This window comes from Pogoniulus pusillus, chromosome 22, assembly GCF_015220805.1.
Source record: "Pogoniulus pusillus isolate bPogPus1 chromosome 22, bPogPus1.pri, whole genome shotgun sequence".
NCBI classification, from domain to species: domain Eukaryota; kingdom Metazoa; phylum Chordata; class Aves; order Piciformes; family Lybiidae; genus Pogoniulus; species Pogoniulus pusillus.
In genome coordinates this window covers 15,595,351-15,618,270 of record NC_087285.1, presented here as the reverse complement: position 1 = coordinate 15,618,270, position 22,920 = coordinate 15,595,351, and the positions used below count along the sequence as shown (strand labels likewise).

The window sequence follows — 22,920 nt, the reverse complement described above, 5'->3', positions numbered from 1 at the left end:
GGACCGTGAGGAGTCCCACCTGCAGCAGAGGTCATTCGCACTGTGGATCAGGACAGAAAGATTCTCTACTTCGTTACCCCCTCCCACACGCAGCTGCAAGGCCGTTGCAAGCCAGGGAGCAGCATCCCACAGCCCCAGCCCCCAGTTTCACAAAGTTACCTGCAGTGGGACGTGAGATGGAGCTTGCAGAAGCTTGACACGGGAATAGCTCGTTGCAGAGAGGGTTTTACAGCTTCTGTCCTGGTCTGAGCCTGCCCACATCACTGGGAGGAGCCTCCAGGGAGGCAATGCTGCTCCCTTCCCCAGGTGGCCCTCACTGTCAGGGTCTGCATGCAGAGGCCTTCCGGAGCCACATATCCACACCGGTGTCCAGCTCTTCATCTCATGCTAGGAGCAGCTCAGCACCACATTGGCTTCCAACCCTCCGTCCCTGCAGGCCTCTCCGTGCCCCATCTGCCCGTGCTGGCAGGTCAGGCAGGGGCGCAGCGGGGTCACAGCACGGGCTGCGGGCAGGGTGTGAGCTGGCAGCAGCAGCCGGCAGCCTGCCTGGGCAATGCCTGCCTCCAGGTCCGTGCATCGAGCTCCGCGCTCCTTGCCAGCCCCATGGTGGCCGCTGCAGGAGAGCATTTTGCTAATCCGTTTGTTCCTGCCCCGTGTCCAGGAGCACAGCCTCCTGCCAGCTTTGCAGGGAAATGCTTCAGAAGCACCTGGAAGCCAAGCAGGCAAGCCTCCCCTGCAAAGCACAGGGTAGGAGCTGGCTTCCAGCCCTGAGAGATCCTAAACCACACAGACAGCCCGAGAGCCAGCGCTTCTCTAAGCAGACCCGATTTCACTGGCCCCAAGCTGAAACCAGACAGCTCATTCCTGCGGAAATTGACTGACCTTCCCGACCCAGAAATGCTGGAGGGGTCTGAGCAGGGCTGCAGCCCGCAGCATCCCATCCTCCCACCCTGCTCCTAGATCAAGAACAGCCGGCGGCTCAATCTCCTTCACGCCCAAAGAGGGCAACAGCTTTGCACAACCCCAAATTAACCTAGTGCCACAAGATATCACCCAGACCACGATCTCAGCAGTGTTTGGAGGAGGATTAAATATTTATCTGGAAAACAAGGACATGCACAATTGCTTTTGGCAGGATTAGTTCTAAAGCCCATAAAAGACCCACTTATCCTAGCTGTAGCCAGTTGCTCCCTTCCTGGGGACTCCTCCTGTATATCAGCGGGTGGGTACACACTGTGCCAAGTCTCCCACTCCCCTCCCAGCCTTGTGGTCGAGGAGAATGATTGTCACCTCCTCCCACAGACATCAGCCTTTCGTTTTTTACTTTACAGTAAGTCAGAGAGATGAAAACCTTTGTACTGGTGTCATACAAAGTGCTCTCTGTCTAGTATAGTTTATCCTATGAACAGCTGTGTTCAAGTAAATTGAGGACCCTCCTTGGCCCTTGGGCATACTGGAGAGCATGTGAGCCCTCAGCTGCTCGGAGGATGCTCTATGCTAGTGCAAAGCCAGGCAGAACTTCCAGTCCTCATTGAGCTTGGAGAGTTTTGGATAGCACAAATAGACCTGCAACCTGGAAATAAACTTCTAACATCCTCTTCTCTTAAGTTAAGAAACTTAAGAAACAGACTGTGTCTATAGTCTGACACTGCATCACAGCAGATGGGATCCTGCTAAAGCCTGCTTGGGATCAGCATCACAGCAACCAAGGAGGTGGGAAAGGCCTGAGCATCCTTCTCCACCACATGTGTCCTGGTACAGGAAAGATGCCTTTGGACAGAGATATTCCTGGAATAGCCAGGATTTACACCATGCAAAAAATATATACACAAGCAGGATGTTACTCTGAAGCTCAGCCAGAGCCCAGTGGGGGTCTCCCACCAGCGTTGGGAGCTTCCTGGTGTGCTGGGAGGAGTGGTTCCTTGCACAGCCGCTGAGTCCACACATTGGTCTCACCGCAGCTGTTTTACACATCCTTTCCTATTTCCCACAAGTGTGCTCTGGCTTACACAGCCCCCAGCATGGAATATCAGAGATTTCTGTTACAATTTACTGCTTTATCCAGGGCAGGATTTCACTGGAGAGTATTTGTTTTAAAAAGGAAGAAGCATATTAACGCATCAGGGAGGTCTCTGTCTTTTATTGTCAACATGCATGTGTAACCCACTGGAAATAAAAGTGTTCAGCTGATGCAAGTAAGCTGCTGGCCTCTCTGTTTAGCCAGGAAGAGCAGCAGCCTGAGAGGGTCAGGACCTTTCCATGGCTTTTTGCTTTTCATTTTCCCGGAGGAATTGACTCAGCATGAGTCCCATTTCCCTCACCCAGGACCTTCTGCCAGACTTCACACAGATGTCTCTGAAGTCCAATGGAACATCCCACTGGATTCTCTTACCTTCCACTGTCCAAGCAGCTGCTCTGCACCCTGATTTTATACTTCTCTTCCCCCTCATTCTTCAACTTCCCACAGCCAGCCCAGGCAGAGAAAAACAGTGCAGAGCTGTGCCTCTGAGCCCTTCTCAGAGCTGAGCTGCCATACGTGATCTACCAGGTTGGCTGCCACCTTCCAGGCACAGCTTCACCATCTGAGGCTTTTCAGGAGCTCCCATGTTTGCCAAGTCTCAGATTCCTATTCCTAGAGTCTCAGGCTTTCTCTGGCTTCTCTTGCACTTTCCCAGCTCCCTGCATTGCTGTAGTCTTTAATAACTGTTGCTTCACACACACAGAGGATGTCAGAAGACCTCTCCTTGCCATTTCCTGGCTTGTTACTCATCACAGCCCACTTGGGGAATGTCTCATTTTATCAGTGTCTCTAGTGGCTGCCTTCTCCATGCAGCCTGGTGAGCCTGGTCAAGGTGACCATGTTGCCCTGGCACACATGGTGGGTCAGTCGTTGGTTCTGATGGATTTCAAGTGCATCCTTCTTTTTCAGAGTCTGCCACCTCCGCTGTTTTCCAGCTATGGTCTCTGCAGCTATTCCGTCTGCCACCTCCCAGGTTGCTTCTGCAAATGGGCTGTGGATAGCAGCCCATGCCAACATGAATGCCCCTGCACAGCTCCTTTCAGCTCTGGGTACTCAAGCTCAGATTTTGAGGATCTTCCGTGCTCAGGAGGCTGCAGAAGTGGTGGATTTCCCCACGATCCAGAGGCCCTTGAAAGCTCTAGGCCACTGTCCAACCACAACCCCAGCACCCTGCCCACAGCATTCCTCTGCAGAGCTGGGACTGAGTAGTCCAGACTGGGGACAGCCACAGCAGTCCAGCCCCAGCTCCAGCCACCACCCTGGTCTCTGTGTGGGATGAATTAGGGTGACAGTCCCAGTGTCTGGATAAGGCAGTGTAGCATGGGTGGTGCAACCATTCTTCTCTGCTAGCTGCACATGGGGGTTGATAGAACCAAGTGAGAAATCTGAACCCTCAGAGTTTTCCAGAGGCACTAGTAAGATGGAGCATACTGAGCCCAGAGCCTTCCCTGTGGGACCTTTTATTTGGAGACATTAGGGTAAAAGGGCTGGAATAGGATCCATTCCTGGCAATCAGAGCCCTTTATCCTTACACCACTCTTCCCATCCTGGGACTTCCAGATGAAAGTTCCCTCCAAGATCAGAGCCAAGCGAGAGGCCTTGGAATAAATCACCATTCCAGAAGCTTTTGCTGACGCAGACATTCCTGAGCAGATTTAAATCTTGTTTTGCAGAAGGGATCCCTCCCCAGTCACACACTGCACACAGCAGCCACTTGAGAACCTCCCAACAGCCAGTTCACAGCTCTGCTACGCAGGCACATCACAGGCAAAACTCTCCAGCTCAGCAGATCATAAGCTTATTAAAGATGGATCTGTGCTTTGGTCTGCAGAGATAGACACATCAAAGGCATTTTGGTCTGTGTGCCAGTGCTGCTGGTATCCCCATTTGGCAGGGATGGAGGCTGGGATGTACTCCCAGCTCCCAGCGCAAGGCATTGGGGGAGCTCACCCTAGCTGGTGAGAAGCAGGATCCATCTCCTTCCTGTTTGAGGCGCCCAGGGCCACATCCAGACCGCAGTACATCCCTGGCTATTTGTTCAGGGCTCAGAAATGGCTGGTGGGGACTGAGGCACCTCACTTGCAGTGTATCACTGTCAGTGCTGCTGTACCTGGGCTGTGTGGAGTCAGGATGGCAATCAAGTTTTGTTGGAGCTCTTCTGACAGGCTGGGGCAAGCTCAGCTCAAGAGGAAGACCTAAAGGGGGAAACAGGTTGTTCACAGCTGTTACTTGAAACCCCAAGATAAAAGATTTGAGAGACAGGAAAAGCTGTCACTGTCTGTTTGTCATTTGGTGTGGTTTCTCTCTGCCATCAGACATGCAGAGGATGATTTTCTACAGAGGTGAGTGCAGCCTTGCAGGAAAGATGCTCAGCCCAGAGTATGTATCCCTGTCACTGACTCAGAGCATGTGAAACTTTTCCCTGCCATGGTGCAGAACCCCCAGCACATCATCATGATGTGCTGCCTTGACTTGCACAAGGAGCAAATTTGTACCCTGGCATTGGCTGGATTCTGGTTTCTACCTCCTGCTTGGCAGCTACTCCCCTTTTTCTTCATCTATCCCAAATGTAACCCCAAAGCCTTGATCCTTCCTGCAGTCTCTGAGCCACATCAAATGGCCCAGCTCCAGGCTCAGTTGTGCTTGCTGTCAGGGGGCTGACACTGGCTGCAGAGCCAGGCTTGTGCTGGGAGCAAGTTTCAGCATCAGGACCTCTGGCTGCAGGTAAATGGGTGCTTGCAGCAGAGAAACACTCAAGAGGGAGGCTTTGCACATGGTGAGCAAGCAACAAGGGCCCTGAAACTTTAATTTTAGCAGGAGAGTGGTCAGTAGGACACAAGCAAGGAAGGTGATGGTAGCACACAGGGTAGCAGCAGCAGGCTGCAGGCATCCCACCCTCCTCTCCGTGCCTGGTACGGCTCGGTGCAGCCCGACACACGGCGTGCCCGGCGTACGGCTCACTTTCAGCGTTTCAAATTTGCCGGATGATAACCTCGGTGTCTGAGTTCACAGCTCTAATCCCACCCACTTGTGGTCTGACTCATGTTGCAGTCACCGCTGCCTGGATATTGATACGCGAGGAGGGAGGAAGGGCGGAGAGGAGGCAGCCGCCGCTCGCAGCGCCCGCTCGGAGCCGTGCGCCGGGGAAAGTTGGAGGCAGCGCAGCCACCGAGAGCTCCCACTTGCAACAGGGGCTGGGGGAAAAGCAGCACCTTCCCAGGTAAAGCTTCTGCCTTACTTTTCACTTCGTTGTTAAGGCGGTAAATAACTTTCTAGGTGAGACCTCAGAGGGGGTGGTGGGGCCTCACTGAGTTTGGGGGGTGCTATGCAACCTGCGATGGGACATCCAGGTTCAGAGCAAGAGGGTGTCACACTTCCGACACCTGCTACATCATCATCCTGCTGTGCCTGGAGCAGAGACAGTTTGAGGGCTTATGCTGCCTACTGCCTGAGCAGAGGACATCGGGGTCAGAGGGAGGACACAGGTGGAGTGTGCCCAGGGCACAGAAGCAGAGCTCTGTCCCATCCAAGCATCCGCAGGTGTGAGCATCTCTGCCCAAGCAGCTTCTCCACGAGGTGTGCTAAAACAGCTTCTCGCACTGAGCTCCCCGAACCGTTTCTCTGAGCACCTCAGAGCCTCCATCCTGCCCTCCCTACCCCAGCAATTTGTGGGATCTGCTGGAGCAGAGGTTAGGCTCCCTGGGGCAGGGTACCTCCAGGGCTGGGTATCCTCAAGTTGGGCTGTAGCACTGGCGCAGGAGGGCTGGCTAGTCCCCAGGGGTATGCAGTGCCTTCTGACCTCCAGCCAGAACAGGCTTCAGAAGGAAGCTGAACCCTGTGACTTCTGCTGGGAACTCAATGCAACTCCAAGCACAAGTATGATCCAAGTGCCTCCATTTTCAGTTCCACCTTCTGGCTCTCTCTGCAAAACAAACTTTCAAAAATGCTGGCTTGCCTGCTGGCTTCTGCATACCTCTTTGAGTTTTCTGCTTTCAGGGGTCCCAAACTCCTTCCTACTCTCAGAATTCTTTTTCTCTTGGAGAGCATGATGGAGGGCTGGTGGCCATGGTGGGGGTTGGATCCTGCCTCTCTCAACCTCTCCCCTCATGCCCGAGACAGAAAATTCTGCTGCCAGTCAGAGCCCAGGCTGAGATGGAGCAGAGGAGACCAAGAATCAGGGCCAAAAGTGTCTGGGGATGCAGCTGCGAGGGACTCTGATGTCCCCTCCCCAACTCCAGCTCCTGAGAGTTTGCAAAGGGCCTCTGCAAAAATGAGATTACAATTGTCTGTATGCACCTGTAAGGTCAGAAGGGAGCTGTGTCTACACACTCAGGTGAAGACATGGGGCATCTTGGTTGGGTGAGCATCCACTAGCAGCATCCAACAGTCCTGCCCCAGGGAGCAGAGGGCAGATGAGCAATTGCAAGGAAGAGATGGAGACAAAGAAAGAAGAGCTCCAGCGATGTGACTTATTGAGTGCAGGGGCAGAGGCATAACTGGGGAATGCTACATGAGGCAGCACCACACGGGAAGCAGCTCAGGCCTTCCAGAAAGGCTGCTCATAAGCTAGGAACAACCCTAGAACTTCACTAGAGCTCTCCACAGGCAGCAGAGTAAGATAGATTCTTCACATTGCCTTCAAGCCCAAACTCAGGCAAATGTGGTCTTATCCCATTGTGTGGCAGGCTTCATGGCTCTAACAGAGACTCAAACCAGACCTTTGGCAGGGTCCCTGCAGCTCCTGGATCTGCCCACTCCCCACCATCAAACCTCAAACATCCTTTTTCAGACCCAAAGAAGCCCCGACCCCCCCTGCCCATCGCACAGCTTTGTCTGAAGTCCCTCTCACAGCATGCCCAGATGTTTAATCTCTGGAAGCACTTGAACATAATTTTAGAAAGAGCCATGGCACTCTGCTGCAAGCTCTGCAGGACCTGGGAATATGCTTTGCTCATAAGTGACTTCTGCCAACACTTAGCTCAAAAAGAAACTACCACGGGAAGCAGAGTCACTTTTCAGGTTTGCTTCAGAGCAGAGCTGCCCTACCCCAAGGATGCGGTTCAAAGGCTTCACGTGGAGCTTCTCCTTAGCCCACAGCCACTGCTGGTTTTGCTCTTTTGGGTAGTGGAAAAGGCTTCCCAAAGACAGGCTGTCTTGTTCAGGCACTTGCCAAGAGCTCTTTTCTTCCCATGCATCCACTCCTGGTGCTGGTGTGCCCAGGCTTTTAGGAGGTTTTAAACAAACCTATTAAAGCAGAAGCAGAAGCAGACAAACAGAGAGCAGCAAATGCATCACCTGTGCTGCCAGAGCGGGTGCTGCATCCCATTAGTCTTGCTGCAAAAGTGCGCAAAGTGCTGGAGTAAATGATGCAGAAGAAAAGGATGCTGAAAGATGAAGAGGAGGAAGAAAAGGGTAAAATGCAACTGAAACATCACAGGGATAAATCACAGCCCCCTCCCCAGAGGAGACAGCTGGCATTTTAAATGGGAACACAGCAGATCAAATGTAACATGGGCTGCAACAAAGCAAAAAAGTATCTACCGAGACAGGAGAAGACAGGAATTACTGTGATAATTTTAAGGAGGCTAATGGGGAGATGATAGAACATTACAACAGAGGGATCATTAATGCTCTGGAGAAGGCTATTAATAGAGTTCCTTAAAAATCAGCCTACAGATACATTTTATTTAATGGTTTTCATTAGTGATCTTGGCTGAGAAAATGAGAGATTCTCTAAGAAAATGCTCTGATGAGAAACTTTGCAGAAGTTTTGAATTGGCCAAGGGGTTACATCCTACAGGAGAAGAATGAGAAGATCCAAAGATTGACAGAAACACAATGGGCTGGCACAAATTCATATGCTTAGTGACTAACAGCAAAAAAACCTGTTACTCTAAGCAGCTGGAAAAAAAGCCAACAAAACAAACCCATAGGAAAAATATCTGGCTTTTAGGAAATGCCAGGATGGTTGCAACAAAATGAATACAACCTGACAAGCCTTCACAGCAGAGATAGTGTCCATCAGAGCACCAGCGCTGCTGGAAAAGGCACTAGAAAGATGACCCAGCAGCAATGCCCTACTCTAGTACCTCACTGTCAGGAAGGTGATTTGGAACCAGGAACAGGTCCAGGCTGTGATAATGAGGATAATCAGGTAAACGTAAAAGCTGCCTGGTGAGATGGGGCTGGAAGGGTATCATTTATTCAGACTATTGCTAGAAAGGCTGCCATGGGAAACAGCTGCTCCACTCATACATCAAGGAGGAAATTAACTCGCTCTGCCAAAGCACAACAGGAGCAGAGAGCACAGGACCTGGCATTAAAGGTGGATGTAAGTGACCTGGGCAGAAAGCCAGGGACAGATGTGGAGTTCCAGAGGGTCAGTGCTCCAGGAGAGAGCCCCAAGTGCTGGGGACAGCGCTCTGATGACAGTGGGCTGGCCCCACAGCCACTTGTCTGTGTCAGCCCTCCAGCCTGCTTTTCTTGCGAAGCCATGTCCAGAGGCTGTGATCACTTGGAGGATAATTTGCCATAATTTGGCCAAGAAGTACAGGACAGTCTCTCACATACCCACCACAGCTAGGGCTGCAATATCCTGGGTCTAAGCTGGCAGGTAGCAGGGCCTGCCCTGTCCCAGGGATCTGCAGGCAGATGAACCCTGCAGGTCACATACGCAGGGAGGGTGCCTGTGCCAGGGCTTTGAGAGCCACCAGGGCTTTGGAGTGATACTTGGGCTTCTATACAAGGGGGGGGACACCTCTATCCCTTTCAGTCACAGACTTCCTCTTCCTTCCTTCCACAGCTCAGCCTTGTTGCTTCATGTCTCACTTGGAAATACTTTCTACTCCCTGCCCGTTCTGGGAGCAGGGGGGGAGGGAAATGCCCATTTGTCACTCTAAGCTTGTAAGAAAAACAAAGCTACTTCTGGCTAGACTTGTAGTGCAGGGGTGCACCAGGGGCTGCCCTGTGGCACTGCCTGCACCACTGCAGGTGCCGAGCACCCCGACATGCTCAGGGCTGGGACCCACCTGCAGAACTCAAGCTGACTCCTGGCAGAGCCCACGTGAGCTGCAAAAGCTGGTGGCAGAAGCAGGTTGTTGATGTATGGTGAAGCAGCCACGTAGGAGACTGAGATCCACCCACAGCATTTTCTAAGTGTGCTACTCCCCCTATAATTTGTCCTACCATTTCCACATGTTGGGAGCAAGGAAAAAATATCCCTTTCACTTGGAAATACCCTTCTCTGAGAACAACCTGTTCTTGTCATTGCCGTCAGCGGGCATGCGGCGCTCAGCTTGTTCCACGCTGCTTTTGTGCGCGAACAAAGAGCTTTTCCGTGGCAAGAGCCTGCGCTGCAGCAGGAGGTGAGAAACCACTCCGCACGCTGCCGCCGTGCCTGAAAGCATTGCATCCCTCTCCTGACAGCCTTAATCCCAGCACCCAAATTCAGAGGACCCTCTGTCTGCCAGTGAGTTTGCTGTGCTCAGCAGAAGGCTCCCCACAGGCCAGGCCATCATTTGCCATTCACTTTCAATTCCTTTAGAAGCGGCAGGGCCACAGGTATCATCTCTAATCTCACCAATCCAGCCCTCACCTCTGCATCGAATGGCTCCTGGCAGTCAGTGGTTATTTACCCACACAGTCTTCCTGGTGTATGCTCTCCCTTAGCCCCCACGCCTTTAACCCTGACTCAAAGACATAAATCATCTGAAGAGTACTTCAGCCTGCTCCACATCATTATCTTGTTCTTGCAGGGCAAGTTTTACTTTAAAAATCCCACCTTTGTCCTCTGCCCAGGCTGGACTTTTTGCTTTCCTGGAGTTTCTGCTGTTTGCTCCACCTCTGCAGTTTGTTGAATCCTGCAAAAAAAAAAAAAAAAAATAGAAACAAAACAGCTCTACCTTCCTGCACAAGCCTGAGCTCCACCAAAGAAGGCTTAACACTGTCACTCTATGGGTTGCAGGGAGACTGGGGAGCTGTCTGTGTGCCACCCCTGGGGACTGGCACAGTTCTCTCCCACCAGCACACCAGGGAGGATGGGAAGATCTATCACCTCATCTTGAAAACACATGATGGGAGACCACAGCTTCAGCACAGGCAGCTCCATGGAGGTCCCAGCAAAGGCCGCTGGGCTCCTCAGCCACTTCCCAAGCCCCTCTCTTTTGTCCCTGCCGTGCCTCAGTTTCCCTTTAGGTGCTGTCCTGATGTGGATGTTGCTTGCAATCACACAGGAAGCAAGGCCCCTTTGAATCTAGCAGCACCATGGTCTTGGAGACCACCATAATGAGCAGCTAACAGCTATTTTGGAGGTTAGAGAAGTTTGCTGTGTTGTTTCTACCTTTGCTTTTTAAAATTATTTACATCCAGATAGGAAATAGCCATAAAAAGTAAGTCTGCAAGAGATGTTCTCCACTCTGTGTCCCTATCCCACAGCAGGAGCAGCTCCATCCAGACTCTTGAAAAACAAACCTCCTTGCTGCACTTCAGCTGCTGGGAATGGGACTGATGAAGCTGTCAGAGCCCTTTCCAGCCACCTCCTCCCCAGAACACTGCACCACTGATAAATGGATTCCTCTTTCCTCCCAGGACCCTGAGCAGAGCAAGAATTTCCTCTCCAGGCAGCAGGAGCCAGCATGGTTGCTGAGGGCAGGGACTCACACAAGGAAGGGGCTGCTCCAAAGTGCAGATACAAAGGCAAAGTCTAGTGAGACTTAGAGCCACAGCCAAGCTCCAGAAATTGTGCAGTGGTAGCTAATTTAGCTACAATGCAGAAGAAGAGTGCACTGCTTTCTCAGGAAAATGCCCTCCTGGTCCTCATTTTTATCATAAACCTGTGGGAACTCAGTGCCTGTGAAATGCCTGCCTTTCTCTCTATGTCTTTATGTTACATGGGCTGTGGCAGGCTATCTGATAGAAACATGATTCCCTGGCTGCCAAGGGACTTTCCAATTTAGGTGTAAGTGGGTTGGAGCATACAGGAAGGTGCAAATGCTCCATTTCTAGAGGAGTTTGAGGGTCAGCTCAAAGGCCCTTTGCCCACCACAGCTCTGAGTTGGTGCTTTCTTTGCAGGTTGTCCTTGAGAGGACAAAGCTCTGTGCCTGCTGTCACCCACCAAACACACAAAGTACACAAGACCTCGCAGGACCTGACCCCTCAGAGAAGGCAGAGGGAGGAAAGGAGTAGCTGAGACCCACTAGCAGCCGCCACAGAGGATTGGCTGCAGCACCAAGCTACGAGATGGAGCCAACAGGCACAAGCAGTCACAGGGTCACGTCTTTCCCTAGACCATGTCATGCCTAGCGTGCAAGGCTGAACACGTGAAGTGACTCTGCAGTGCTCTCCAAGGTCACTGTATGCACAAGGTTGCTGTGGGAAGGGCTCTAGGGCTGCCTAGCAGGGGCTCTTTCCAAGCAGCTTTGGAACTGGTGAGAGCAGGACTGCTCCATTTACGCAGCTGCACTATGGATCCATGTTACAATCACACAAGCTCTCAAAAAGGGATGGACTTACCCCTGCAGCTGTTGGTCGGGTCCTGCCTCACCATCCTCATCGTGATCACTCTCTGTGGTAACATCATCGTCTGCCTGGCAGTCACCCTTGACCGCCAGCTCCGCAGTTTGACAAACTGCATCATTGTCTCCTTGGCCATCACTGACTTGCTGCTGGGCCTCCTGGTGCTACCATTCTCTGCCTTCTATGAGCTTACCAAAGAGTGGCCCTTTGGCAGCACCTTGTGCAACATCTACATGAGCCTGGACGTCATGCTGTGCACGGCTTCCATCCTCAACCTCTTCATGATCAGCCTGGACCGCTACTTTGCTGTCACCACCCCACTCCGCTACAGCCAGGTGGTCACTCCTTCCCGGGTCACTATGGGATTGGTTGTTATTTGGACTGTTTCACTGATGGTCTCCTTCCTACCCATCCACCTGGGCTGGAACACCAATGGGACAGCAGTCCAAAACACAGTCCCCAGCTGCAACAAGGAGTGCACACTGGAGGTGAACCCTGTGTATGGGCTAGTGGATGCCTTGCTCACCTTCTACATTCCTTTGGTCATCATGTGCATCACCTACTACCGGATCCTCAAGATAGCAAGGGAGCAAGCCAAGAGAATAAACCATACGTGGTGCTGCAGCAGCAACAGCCCCATGCCACCCATGGTGAAAGAACACAAAGCCACTGTGACACTGGCAGTGGTGGTGGGAGCATTCATTGTGTGCTGGTTCCCCTATTTCACAGTGTTTATGTACCGGGGGATGTGGGGGGACAGCAGGGTGAAAGGCACACCCATGTCTGTTGTCCTCTGGCTGGGCTACGCCAACTCAGCCCTGAACCCCATCCTCTATGGGACGCTCAACAGGGATTTTCGGGTGGCATACCAACACTTGTTGCACTGCTGGAAGTTTGGGAGCTCCAGGAGCTCCTGCCTGCCTCCCCTCCAGAAGGTGCAGTCCAGGGGCAGGACCTGCAGGCAGGGCCAGGGCAGGCAGGAGGGTATACCTCTGAAACTGGAAATGAGGAACGGGAAGGGAACCTTGCTGCCTGACGAAGCCCTCAAGAGGTAAGAGCCTTCTTACATGTGGAGCTTTGATGGTGGGTCCATCCTCAGGCAGGAAGGCAGACTTAAGGCCTCCACCTTGTTTATGAACTTATAAGCAATTAGGAGACTCCCTACCAGAAGATCCTTGCCCAGGTAACTCTTGCTCTGTGCAGCCATTCATACTCCCCACTGCCAGCTTGTGACCCTCCATGCTAGCAGCATGGGTCCAGCTACTCCAGCCTCACACAGCTGGACACCCCTGCAGCCACCACTCATTTGGAGGGAGCACAAAACATGCACGTGCCTGGTCTCACTGGCTAATAGGGACAGTACAGGGACAGTTTTGTCTTCAGGATTTGCTGAAGAGAACAAGGTGCAGCCATTAGCTCCCAGAAAATAGTCAAGTCCCACTTTCCAGTGGTGGGTGGTCAGCAAAGCCTGGGCACACAGCAGAGCTGCAGGGGGCCCAGGAAAGCTGACTGCCTGTCCCAGGGGAGGACAACAGGGTATTAGCCCTGGGGCACCTGCTGCCAGGCTGTCGGGCTGCAAGTCCCTCCAGGAAAGATCTGCATCCCCGGCTCCCAGCAGAGCAGCTCATCAGTTTCCTTTCCCTTTGAGCCACGCACCCTTACCATTTTGTCTGTCACTTTGCATCAGCAGTGAATCAGCCAACAGAAAGTTCCTTTCCCATCTCGAAAGCAGCAAGAATAGCCAAAATTAGGTTGGCACATGTTTTCAGAAATACATATAGCCATGTAAAGGTTAGTGTCAAAAATTCCCTCAGCATCTCCCCAAGCATACCACAGGCATCAAGCTCCTCTGAGGGGTGCAGGTGCTATGAGGAATAGAAGAGGTGCAAAGCTGGTGAGGTCTGTGCCAGGTTGTGGCACCAGTGCCTTCCCTGGGCATCCACATCCCTGCAGGGCTGGGCCACTTGCCTCACCCAGAGACATTCACCCACCAGAGCAAAAGAACAGAGAAGCACGCTGGCTGCCACAGTGCAAACTGCTGCTCCCAAGACTTTAACTTCTAGACAGCACCCCTGAGAAGCAGCTCAGAAACTTTCCATCCATAGATGAAGGAGTCCTTTGGTTCCCTGTTCCCAGAACACCAGCAAAAGAAGCTGCACTTGTGCTCTCCTGTGGCACATGCCTGGTCCTGTCCCAGAAACACAGTCTCAAGCCCCACAGAGGAGAACATAGGGAGGTGAACCAAAGGACAGAGCCATCCAGAAGGCTGTGTCTTTACCCAAGGCAGAGAGAAAGCTTGGGGCAGGGGACTCTGCTCCATGAGATGCAAAGAGGTGGATGTGTTTGAACAAATACAAGAACACAGATCCCAGGGCAGCACTTTCAGCTCCTGGGTAACTAATAAAGAATGCAGAGCTATAGCATTTGGTAAACGTAGTTGCAGGTTGTATTTAAAAACATATGGAGAGCACTGTCTGATGTGGTAGAGATGCTTCTAGAAATACAGAGAGACAAAGAAAGAGCTGCGCTGTTTACTTACACAAAAGTGCAAACCAGGAGTCTGTAACCAGACAGGGAGAGCTGGCAACAAGGAACAGGCCTTCAAGACTTCTCTATGCAGCTGAGGAGAAGAGAAGAAAAATGTCAACCACTTCTCAAAGTGCTGCATTACCACAAAGGAGAATAATAACATAGAGGGAAAGAAAAGGGGAAGAAAAATGGATTTCTGTTTCCCAGGCAGAGGGCAGGGCCACTGACACCTCAGCTTTCCCCCTCCTGAATTTCCCACGTCGACAAGGTCCTTACCCTGGTTTTCCAGACAGCCTGATCCTGCTACAGGAATTATACCCAAAGCTCACAGAGGTCAACAGCAGCCAGGGGACCTCCATCCCCAAACTCAGCATGCAGCTGCCCAGTGCCAAAAGGTCTTGGCAAAAGCCTCAGTGCAAGGACTTGGTGCATGGGCCCAGACTATCTTCACCCTTTCAGGGTAAAGCTACCCCAGCACTAAAATCAATCCCATGGAGTCTCCCAGCTAGATTTGCCCCCATGGGTAAGGTTGGAGGGAAGAGAGTGACCAGCAGCCAATGCCACAGCAGTGCAGTTACACAAGACACAGGAACCACGAGGAAGTGAAAGAGGAAGAGAGAGGAGACATTTCTTGACCCCCATAACTCTGGGGGTCTTCTTCCCATCCTACACAGCATCAGTGTTGCAGTTTCTGCTCACAATCAGACAAGACTGTAATTCCTCAAGATTCCTCAAGCAGTTACTGTTTTACTATTCTTCTAAGCCTGCCTACCTGCACAAAAATGATGCACCAAGGATCACATGGTGCCCCTTCCAACCTTTTTTTTTCCACAGACATGTAAACATCTGCTGTTGGCAGATGGTCTGGATCAGCTAATACCACATGAGACAGGTGAGCACAGGATTTACCTGGACACCAAAAGCCTGGCAGTCAATTCCCCCCCAAGCACAAAGCAAACTGGTTCCTCTCCTCCTTCTCTTGCTCAAAGTCTTCCCAGTTGTCTGCTGCAGCTGTGTTAACAGAGAAAGACCTACATGAGTCATTCCACAAACTCTTAACCCCCCAAATAGGAATGACCAGAGCTTGGAAAGGCTTTGCTCTGAGCAGCTCCATGGGCTCACTCAGAGTAGACAAGGGTAAAGGGTAACTGGCAGTGTTTTGAACTGCTGTCCTTAATAACAATGTTCTCTCCTGTTACAAGGCACAGAGGAAAGACCAGCAAACAAGAATGGGAATACTGGAAAACTGCAGCTGGTCTTAGGGTGTCAGAAGCACAGACAGGGAGTCAGAGTAATCACTGCTCTTGGAAACCAAAATGCTGTGGGAGCACTGCAGCATTAAAGGACTGGAGGCATTTCCATGGGTGAGGACCAGATAGGGTATGGAGTGAAAGGCCAAGCAGGGATGCAAAAGAAGACAACTGTGTCTGTGTCCCCATCAGCCAGCAAAGAGGCAAGACCACCCACCCAAAGCCAGTACAGGAAAGCACTGCTGGTACACACAGCCCCAGCAACCTGCTCCACTGCACTGGGACAGCACTGAACAGGAGCATGCTGAGCACTGGGCATGGCTGTAGGTTGAAAGACCTGTCCCTGAGGGCCAGAGAGGTTAAAAGCCCAAAAGGACCATTCAGCACTAAGGGGATGGTGCCAGGCAGAAAACACCAGTGCTGAGCGAGTGGCTTTGGATCGCCCTCTTATGCACATCAGCAGTGCTTGGGCAGCTTGGGACAGGACTGCGGCTTCAGTGTATGGGAGGAGAGAGGCCAGTTCCCATAGGAAAGGATCACTGTCCCAGTCACAGTGTGCCTGTCCCAGCCTGCCTGCCACAACTGCTGGCCCCAGGGGCAGACACCAGGCAGGTATTACTCTGGCACTGGGCACAACTACCTGAAAGGAGGCTGTAGCCAGGTGGGGGTTGGTCTCTTGTCCCAGCCAACCAGCAACAGAACAAGGGGACACAGTCTCAAGTTGTGCCAGGGGAGGTCTTGGCTGGATGTTAAGAGGAAGTTCTTCACAGAGAGAGTGATTGGCATTGGAATGGGCTGCCCAGGGAGGTGGTGGAGTCATCGTCCCTGGAGGTGTTCAAGAAAAGCCTGGATGAGGCACTTAGTGCCATGGTCTGGTTGATTGGACAGGGCTAGGTGCTAGGTTGGACTGGAGGAGCTTGGAGGTCTCTTCCAACCTGGTCAGTTCTATGATTCTATAATACTACCTGGTTCTCCACAGAGCAAAGCCAAGCTTGACCAGGCTGGCACTGACCAATCTCTTATTTTCCTCTCTTTCTGTCTGCATGTGAAATTTAATCCTTTCCAGCACCGGAGCTTTCCCATGAGTCTCAGCCAGCCTGCTGCACTAGGGCCCTCATCTCCCAGCCTTCAACTGCTGGCTGGCCTCTTTCAAAATCCTGTGAGGATGAAAAGGCAACACTCAATTTTCCTTGGGGAGAAACTCAACAGCAGAGGCAAGGGCTGCAGGGTGAGTATTGGCCTGGGATGGATGGGTGAAAACAAGGGCAGGAGGCAGCTCTCCCTGCTCTGGTACCTGCTGCATCTTCCGTGGTCCAGCCATGGCACTGCCTTGGTACAGAGGGTGATACTATCCAAGGTATGTCCTCCCTCCTCTCTCCAGCACCATTTGCTCTCCAAACCCAGCCCCAAGCCCAGGGGAGGTGCACAAAGCTGTGCCACATGCAGCTGCCCTGGAGGTATGGGCTTACACAGCCATCCTGTGATGCCCTAGAAGATGCCTGCATCCTGCCTGTCTCCACACACTGCAGAGACAGCTGTGTTCAGAGCGTGGATTTGCATCATGCTTCATTTTCATGCAAGCCTACATCAGCTCCACATAAATTGCCAGCAGCTGGCAGGGTTCCCAGGGTGAGGGGCATTGCTGCTCTCTCCCAGCAGTGCTGGGCTAGAGGACATGGCTGCCTTGCATGAGGATGCCTCTCAGCTCCAGGGAGCCATTTTGTGCAGCCCTTCTCAGGAACAGCCAGGCAAGGTCACCCTGACCTCCACATGTTCTTTCTCCAGTGCTGCATGCTGATAACCCAGGCTCTCCCATATTGACTGTACCCTGAATGGGAAAATACAGTCACCTACATGCTGGAAGCTAGGTACACTTGTCCCTGCTGCACACTGAGCACTGCTAATCTCAGCCAAGGTCATGGCAATGGTGAGAGCCAGTGCTGCCTGCCCATACACACAGCTGAGTGGGAGCTGGGGCTGCTTAAGGAAAGCACAATCCCCCTCCACCCTGGAGAACAGCATCAGCTTGCATTTGTTGAAGGAACTCCCCATACATCTCCCTGGAAATGCCAGTGCCCATCAGCAGAATAACTTAAGGTGTGGAGAAAGTGGTAGAAACAGTACAGGGTAGTTGAGGTCTCTATGACCCTACCAGACCCTGCTGGGTTGTGAGTCCCTCAGTGCCACAAGCATCACTCAGAAGGGAATTCACAATACAGACGTTGCTCCCTGAGATGGCATCACCACAGCCCCAAACACTGCCCCACGGGAGGGAGTAGCATGAAATCCCAAGGCTGCAGAGTACAGCCTCCCAGGCAGGCACGGTGCTCAGCCAGCAGCAGTGCAGACGCAAGGCTGGGTCATCTCTGCCGCTGTCACTGCCTGACAGCAGGGGTTGAGGGGATGCCAGTTTCAGCTCTTCTGCCTCCTGCTTCCCCTCTCTGCTGCTCGTATGTTCTGAAACATATTTGGTTTCCATGAGACAAAGGAGAAATATTGGCCATCCCGTGAGAGGCTGGCCCAAGCAAATGAGAAGAGCAAGCAAAGAAAGCCACAAACCCAAGTGAGAGATGGCAGATGATGGGTCCCAGATTGATATGAGCCTGCTCAGCTTTGCCCAAATGTCAGCACTCAGCATACAGTTGTGCTCTGCTGAAAGCATTTTCACAGCATCACACCACAACCCCTCCCAGGCACAGCAGGTGTGGAGTGGGAAAGGAGGGAAAAGGGATCCACCTGCACCTCGCAAAGCCATTGAAACCCCTTTATCTTCTCCTGCAGGATCCCTGCTCTGGTACAAGGTATTTGCTCCACCCCAAAAGCTGCTGGAGATGCCTTTGGCTGCCTGTTTCTTCCCGGGGGGTGGTGTGTTTGAAGAGCCCTCAGAGAAGCTGTAAAAGAGTCTGCCCTGCACCACCAGGGCCATGATACTTCCAGCATCAAGCCCCACACCAGCAGAGAGTGGTGCCTGAGAAGCTAGGTCAAGAGGAAGTGCATGGCCCTGGCAGGACCAGGATGGAGCTGCCCTCCCCAGGCCCAAGGCAGTGGGTCAAGCTGAGAGGGCACAGGATGGGGGGGAAAGGGGCTGTGGTCAAGGTCTTGGTGCCAGACAGATCAGCCTAGGGAGGGAGAAGGGTAGCACAAGCACTTCCCTCCCTGACCCCCTATCCAAGGGACAATCCACTAGTCAGAGGGGGCAGGGGTCCTGGCAGAAGAGGGGGGTGATGTGGCAGGAGGGCCCGACACAGCAGGTGTCAGCAGCCAGATGTGCAAGCACAGAACACTTAGTTCTGCAGCATCCATACTGGGGCAAGATTGTCCTCCACTCTGAGGCAGCTTTGGCATCATCAAGGCTGTGTCTGCTTTTCATGCCCCAGCCCCACTGCAAGAAGGAGAAAGAGCTTGGAGCTTGCTGAGCCATGGGGAGACACTAAGCTTAGGTTTTTCCTCAGGCTCTGCCCTCAGCTCAACACTAAGACTGCCAAAGCACGATGCTTCTGCACTGAGCCTGTGCTGAAGTCATCAAAGGTATAAAAATCCATTTAACCTGCAGGGGAAACGAAATGGTTGATTTACCTGAGCATGCTCTGTCGCACTATACCCTGCTGTCCCATCTCCATCCCTCTGCTGAGAGACAGAAGCTGGACACACAGAGATGAGTCCCCAGGCACAGGTTGCACCCACCCCGGGCAAGGCTGGCACCCGCCCCAGAGAGCACCTTGCCCTGTAGGACCAGCTAGACAATCCCCAGCCGCCTAGTCCCTGAGGTGGTGGGAAGAAGGGGGCAGCTGGCAGTGAAGAACAGGAAGGACAGGAAAAAGAAGGATCCTTCGCTGTGGAATGGGAGTTTCCATCCCGGAATAAGCCGGACCCTCATCACCCCCGCGCTCGTTCTGCACCCCCAGGGCACAGCAGAGACGGACAAGCCTCCGTTTCCAGGACGCCCCCGGGAAAGGAGGGTGCTGAGCCCACAGCCTGCCGGTTTGGTGTATGCCGGGCTCTGCCCCGGGTGGGAACCGGGCGATGGCAGGGCTCGGGTGCCCCTGCTCCGGGCTTCGAGGTTCTCCCGGCGGGTGGGGATGCCTGGAAGGGGCTCCCAGCACGGGGCCAAGCCGGGGAGACTGACACCGACTGGGCGAGTACCGAGCCCAGTCCGGCCCGGGGGGCAGGAGCCGGGGCTGCGAGGCGGCAACGCAGGCTCGGAGCTCCTCCCCCCGCTTGCTGCCGGGGCCAGACCATCCCCCTACCTCCCCGGCCCCACCGCGACGCTTCACACCCTCGGCCACACCGAGCTAGGTGCCCTGAGACCCTCACCGTGGCTGGGGCAGCGCTCCCCCGGGCCCGGCGCCACGGATTCCGCTCCGTTCTCCGGCTCCCTCCTCCCTCCCTGAGCAGCCGCCGCGTCTTGTTTCCACTTGCACTCCTGCTAATTAGCGGCTGCAGAGAGCAAATGGCTTCCAGAGAGCAGGGAGGGCGGGGAACGTGGGCTGCAGCCCCAGCTGCCCACCGCACCCAGCCCAGGCCAGCGCTGAGTCCCACCAAAGCATCAGCAGAGACCTGCAGAGAAGTGATGCTCTGGCCAGCAGTGTATCCCACCCCACCCCAGTTCTACCTTCTGTGGCCTGTGGACAGCAAGATAAGAGATCCCTTTGAGGTAAGCTCCCCACAGCAGGAGAAATTACCTCATCAGCACCTCCTTGTGCAAAGAGGCAGGAACCGAGTCCCAGCAGCAAAGCACACAGAGGATTCATCTTTTCCAAACCAACCAGGCGGGAACAGGCCTTGAATTGCCTGTAGCATCTTCACTCCAGCTCAGAGAGGAAGAACTGGCAAACACACACCCAAACCTCTGCCACCTATGATAACAACTAAGAGACTTACCTAATTGCAAAAATAATTGCAATTGATGTGTTTAATTACCACACTAAGCAGAAGGAGCTGCTTCCGACTGTTCCAGTAGCACTCCTGATCCATCAAACAAGGTTTGGGGCTTGTTTGGGTGTCGGGGGTTTTTTTTTTTGGTTATTAGATTGCAGCCCCAAGGGATAAAAGATTTGCTAATTAGGGTCTTGGAGAACAGCTACTGATTCACAAACACTTGCTTTTAATTTCAATACTAAGGAGGCTAGAAGAGGAAGCAATCAAAAATGCAGAGCATCTGTGGTGATGCTGTCTGCAGCAATGCTCCCCCTGAGCCCCTCACCGGGCTGGCACCCAGAGCATGGACCAGTCTGGAGGCCGCAGCAATGAGTTGACTCAGTGTGAGTACAGGCAGAGCGAAGCTGCTGCTCCAGGTCACTGCTGCAGCAGCCACTATACAAGCTAATCCCAACGTTAATCATCCACCTGATCACCCCAGGGACCACTGACCATGGCAGCTTGCTCAGTAATGGGCAGATCCTGGTCCTGGGGCAGCAGTTCCAGCCTCTGGGAGTGCAACAGCAGGAACCTCTCCAGGTGATGTTTGGTTTTGTTCTCCTCTAAACTGACAACAGAAGAGAATATAATTCTCTCTCCAGCAGTTCTGGGAGGAAAGAGAAAATGCTTAGGAAGCTCCTAACCAGCATCTGTTTTCTTAGATAGGAAATATCCTGCTAGCACTTGAAGCACAGACAAGGACAGCTGCCAAGTGAACAGGGACATCCACACCCCCTGCCCTTTTAGGAGACATAGAAGCTTACAATGCCCTGATACATGGGACTGTGTCCCACCAGGCAACCCAGAGACCCATACTGCATGGCTGGGCTTGTCCCACCAAACCACTCTTTCCACCCTTGTTGCAGCAGTGAGGCAGGAGCAGCTGCAGGGCATCCAGGCGTCCCCTCCCAGAAGAGCACAGCTGAAAGCAGTGGCTGCCATGGTCTGGAGGCAAAAGAGCATTTTATTTCCTTTAGATAAAAGGGAAACATCAGTAGAATGAGAAGAAAGTGTGTTGTTTTCTTTCTAGGCTGTCATGTGATTAAACACAGGGGAGACAGAAAGGTAGTGAACAGCCCCAAGCAGTCAAAAAATGAGAAACTTTGTGTTAGAAATCTCAAGATTTGATTTTCTGCAATAAAATGTATTTTGAGTTCACTCACCCAGAAGCTTTTCCTGGGGATTAAAGACTCTTGGAAAGGTTTTCAGGGTCCATTGCCTCCCCACAGATCTAAAAGTTACATTTCCATGCCAAATCATGTTGAAACTAAGGACAAGCCCATCCTTCAAGGAGATGAACATGGGGATGGCTTTACACAGTGCTGAGGTGCCCTCCTGGCCTGACCCAAGCTCTTCTTGCCCAGTGGCTCTCTACCACCTGTGACTGCTAAGGCTGGAGGGTCAGCATGATGCTGGGATAATGGCTATGGGACCAGGGGCATGGCAGTGGGACTGGAGAGGCCACAAAGCCACTAGGGGGCACAAGTATGACACAAACATGTCCCCATAGCAGGGGACCTCTGACTCCCCACCAGGGCAGCAGTCCTACAGGTCCCCAAAACTCCCCATCACACACCTTCTCCAAAAGGTCTGCCCTTCACTGAAGTCCTGCTGGCCCCAGGGCTTCGGTTCTGCAGGCACTGGGGTGGCACTTCTGCACCTGGAGCTGCCTGTGCTGCATAACAGAGACATGTTTGTCTCTGTTCAGCCATGGACATGCCACATTCTGGCCCCCGTGGGAAAGCAACATCCTAGACAGCCCAAGACCCACAGCCTGGAGCAGTGGCAGCGCATGCTGCATGCAGGCAGCACTCCCAGCTTTCTGCCTTCCAGCACCAGCCAGACCCCACCCAGCACCTTCTCACACCCAGAAAACAGGCTGAAGAGCCCCCCCAGACTCTCACTCCCAGCAGCAACTCACCTTCTCCCAGCGTCCCGAGACCCCCGCGCAGGGCTGGCCGTGGAAAGTCAGGTGCCCCGACCAGGCAGTGAGACACAAGTGCTGCAAGGGAGCCGTGTCCAGCCGCCGTTTGTCCTTTTCTTCTCCTACTTCCCCAGAGTGTCCTTCAAGCAGGCGCTCCTCTCCCGTGCCTGCAGCAGGCACCGCTTTCATTAAGGCTCCACCACCAAACCAAACACCATTTGTCAGGGAGATGGATGCCAGAGGCAGCTCTGATGGAACAGATGCCCCCATGTCCCACCCCCAGCAAACAAACGTTGCAACATCCACACACGCACGCATATGTGCACACTGCCTGGGTGGGTTTGCTGTCCCTGAGGCAGGATAGAGTGCTAGGTCACAGGCTACCATCTCCCAGGCTATATTCCTGCTCCCAGCCCATGGCCACCCTGGGTAGGAATTTGTGGGTGTCTGAGCTGCTCCCAGCACCAGGTCTGCTCTGTTGCAGCCCAGCACCCACCCAGGCAGAGCTGGCACAGTGTTGCTGCTCTGGTGGTGTTTGCACAGCTGCTGGGGCCACACACTCCCTGTTGATCTTCTGTCCCTGCTTCCAGCTCTCATTCCAGCGACAGCAACAGATCTCCTCCCTGGCAGCAGGAACCCAAAGCTGCTGGAGGCAAAGGCAGCAACACCCTCTGACCCCAGGCACACAGGGACTGGTGCTGATTAAACGCAGCGCCAGAACTGATAATTAATTTCTCAGAGGATAAATTACTCAGGAAAGCTCCAG

The 22,920-nt window shown here is 53.1% G+C and overlaps 1 protein-coding gene and 1 long non-coding RNA gene across 8 annotated transcripts; one reads left to right on the top strand and one right to left on the bottom strand.

Annotated features, from left to right (window-relative positions):
- Window positions 1–2,125: 2,125 nt before the first annotated feature.
- Window positions 2,126–20,923, bottom strand: LOC135185301 (uncharacterized). 5 transcript variants are annotated; one of them, XR_010306438.1, is made up of 6 exons: window positions 19,628–19,846; window positions 14,973–15,074; window positions 14,074–14,154; window positions 9,801–9,879; window positions 3,971–4,215; window positions 2,126–3,845 (listed from the first exon to the last, which is right to left on the bottom strand). It is a non-coding gene; the product is annotated as an uncharacterized LOC135185301 (long non-coding RNA). The 5 variants fall into 5 exon arrangements; XR_010306437.1 differs by lacking the exon at window positions 19,628–19,846 and adding an exon at window positions 20,684–20,923 and having other exon boundaries at window positions 2,126–4,215; XR_010306435.1 differs by having other exon boundaries at window positions 2,126–4,215.
- HRH2 (histamine receptor H2) lies at window positions 5,113–18,569 on the top strand. Of its 3 annotated transcripts, XR_010306434.1 has the most exons (4): window positions 5,113–5,240; window positions 11,091–12,585; window positions 16,380–16,541; window positions 18,095–18,569. XR_010306434.1 is itself a non-coding variant. In XM_064161929.1 (3 exons), the coding sequence occupies exons 2-3, from the start codon at window positions 11,375–11,377 to the stop codon at window positions 16,396–16,398; spliced, it is 1,230 nt and encodes a 409-aa protein (XP_064017999.1). In that variant the 5' UTR covers window positions 5,113–5,240; window positions 11,091–11,374; the 3' UTR covers window positions 16,399–16,875. The 3 variants fall into 3 exon arrangements, 2 of the variants coding, with proteins under 2 accessions (XP_064017999.1, XP_064017998.1); XM_064161929.1 differs by lacking the exon at window positions 18,095–18,569 and having other exon boundaries at window positions 16,380–16,875; XM_064161928.1 differs by lacking the exons at window positions 16,380–16,541; window positions 18,095–18,569 and adding an exon at window positions 15,266–15,684.
- Window positions 20,924–22,920: the final 1,997 nt, after the last annotated feature.

Coding starts and splice junctions, on each gene's coding strand:
- HRH2 (XM_064161928.1), top strand. CDS start 11,375: ATGCACAAGGTTGCTGTGGGAAGGGCTCTAGGGCTGCCTAGCAGGGGC. Junction 12,586..15,265: donor CCTGACGAAGCCCTCAAGAG/GTAAGAGCCTTC, acceptor TCCTGTTACAAG/GCACAGAGGAAAGACCAGCA.